General features: G+C 39.0%; 1 protein-coding gene across 1 annotated transcript; it reads left to right on the forward strand.

Annotated features, from left to right (window-relative positions):
- The first annotated feature begins 1,365 nt into the window (after positions 1 to 1,365).
- On the forward strand, positions 1,366 to 2,772 carry LOC142496410 (uncharacterized). Its single transcript, XM_075603108.1, has 2 exons — positions 1,366 to 1,432; positions 1,798 to 2,772. Exons 1-2 carry the CDS (start codon positions 1,384 to 1,386, stop codon positions 2,730 to 2,732), a joined length of 984 nt encoding a protein of 327 aa, XP_075459223.1. The 5' UTR covers positions 1,366 to 1,383; the 3' UTR covers positions 2,733 to 2,772.

A 2,772-nucleotide genomic window follows, 5' to 3' on the forward strand; every position in this document is an offset into this window, starting at 1 on the left:
GTTATTTTGCATATTTACACTGCTTTTTATACTGTCTTCACAATATAAGCATACCTGCATCTATATATGTATATGTCTGATTCTGTATATATATATATCTCAAAATAGACATATATGTAGTAGTCCTACTAAAAGCAGTAACTAATATAGCACGTGCCATTGCGTGCTCATTTACATGTGAATTCCCAAAATGCATAGCTGCAGTGGAAGCAATTGATGGTGGGCGAAGATGGGGAACAACAGGGTAGTACACATGTGTAACACATGTTAATCAGAAATTATTACTAGCTACAGGTACAGAACAGAAATATGTAGAATATTATTGTGTATTTTATTTATTTTACTCCGACAAACATGACATTACTGCCTATTTTAAGCATGCATCAAATATATTGCATGCAACGGCCTACAAACATCACTTGCACTAACACATCTATAGTTGTTTATGAAAAGGTCCATTTTTGCTTTAACTCATATACAGACAGCATAATGAGGCACACGTATCATATTTTATGTCATTGTTTTCATAACTTAAAAACTGCACACGACTATTTAGCTCATCTACCATTGTGTTAAAGCAGCTGCAATTAATATCTCATCACAGCATACACTTCAACAGAGGGGGTGGGGTTCAGCACACACACTAATTGCAGCCTCATTTTAGGGTCAACTTAGTTCACACCATTTTCACCTGTTTCAAGTAATTGAAAGGTGTGGCTGATCAGGCTTTTTGGGGAAGGGAATACCGTTATTACAACCTGACTAGCACAACTGAAGTTAATCACACTCATTTGAAAGCTTCACTTTAGCTACTAAATGCCCCAACAACTCATTACTTATCAAAGCGTACGTCACACATTAGTTCACTCATATCTATAGTTGAACTACTATCAAAGACACATTATCACACACTGCATGTGTTGTCTTGTTGAGTCACAGCCACATTCAGGTGTGCCACATCTTCGATTAATGTACCACACATATCCTCTACCAAAAACAACACTTTTTGCAATATGACCACCTTCATGATAACCATTGTGAATGGTCATCTCATGATAGTTATGTACATTATGATACTGATATCACTACACAACATATGATTTTAAGGTACAAATTTAATCTATTTATCCTCACGCATTACTGCAGAAACATAGTATGTTGTATGTTAGGGAACTCAAAACTTCTAAGTACACAGGCATGTACAGTGTTATTACAACTATTTATGTTCACTTTCACACACATTTTCGGTTAAGCAATTGATGTTGTTAGTTAATCATAAATACAGAACATACAATAAGTGTTTGTTCAATATTTACACATGTAAATGTCAAACTTATGTTATTGTTATATATAGTTGCCCCTGGAGGACATGTGTCACCTGAGATGGAACAAGTGTCTTCACCTGGGTCAGCCAGCTCAACACAACTACAAGGTGAGTGTATCAGTTGGTGGCCATATAATATGTGCTCTTCTATATGTTATGTTGTCATGTTCATTATTTGTTTTGCACATCTTCTTTAAATAGGATTACTTAGTGTCAGTGAAAATTAAGTGTAAGGCAACATGTATTGTGTTAGTGATGTGAACTATCATGTAGGACTTCTGAGTTTAGAGCAACTTTTCATTCATTCATATTTCATACTGAGTCCAAACATTATTCGTAAGTCAAGGTAGTTTTTAATGTGAGGTTATAAAACGTATGCTAACATGTTAGGTGTTACTTAGGACACAGTACAATTACATAGTAACACAGCATACATTAACATGCCATTTAATAATGTGTACATTTCTTTTTAGAACATCATGGTGATGAGGATGATGAGGATGATGAGGATGACGCCGCAGAAGAGACTGAAATACAATCAAGTGACCATGAAGAGGTGCCAATAGAAACTGTTGTACCGCCAAATCGTCCATCAACTTCCACATACGATGCAATTGTAGCTTCAGAGGGAAAAATAGTGGACGCAGAAAATCGTCGCCATTCAGACATGATGACAGTGCTGGAAAGGATGATTGGACTGCAGGAAGAAACAGTATCACAATTGGCACATCTCCACAGAGTCTTCATTGAAGTGCCTAAACAGTTGCAAAAAATCAACACCTCATTCGAAGCATTAGTTGTTCAGCAAACCCAAGCTAATTACTGGAGAATGACTAATGTACCCCAATTCAACACCTCACAGGCTGGATCATTACATGCTGGCCACTTCTCACCACATTCATCTGATCTTCAGTCACCAGGTCCCAATGTTACCGGTCAAGTAGCACACATTGGTGTGCATGTTCCTGACGACATCCTACCGCTGCCATCTGTACTACATCACCAGCTGACACCTACAAAGGAGGCCACAAAAACACAACAGCACAAGCAGTTAGTACTGACCAGGAAAGATGAAACGGACCAACCATGTGTTGTGCACGGTGTACCAACTTGCTCACATGTGTCACTGCCCACAAGCCCTGTTGGTGAACAGTCACTGCCCAAAAGCCCTGTAGGTGAGTCACTGCCCACAAGCCCTGTAGGTGAGTCACTGCCCAAAAGCCCTGTAGGTGAGTCACTGCCCACAAGCCCTGTAGGTGAGTCACTGCCCATAAGCCCTGCCCGTGAAGTGCCAGAGGCCACTCAAAGTGGCTCTGTTGTTGCGAAAGTTGGTGGCAAACGAAAAAAAAAAATGCAAGAGACAACAAGCAGGCCTGTTACTCGCTCACAAAAGGAACAAAAAAAATAAATGTTATAATTCACTCAATATGTCTCTGCCCTTGTTTTGT

Source organism: Ascaphus truei, chromosome 6, assembly GCF_040206685.1.
Source record: "Ascaphus truei isolate aAscTru1 chromosome 6, aAscTru1.hap1, whole genome shotgun sequence".
NCBI lineage: Eukaryota > Metazoa > Chordata > Amphibia > Anura > Ascaphidae > Ascaphus > Ascaphus truei.

Coding starts and splice junctions, on each gene's coding strand:
- LOC142496410 (XM_075603108.1), top strand. CDS start 1,384: ATGGAACAAGTGTCTTCACCTGGGTCAGCCAGCTCAACACAACTACAA. Junction 1,433..1,797: donor CAGCTCAACACAACTACAAG/GTGAGTGTATCA, acceptor ATTTCTTTTTAG/AACATCATGGTGATGAGGAT.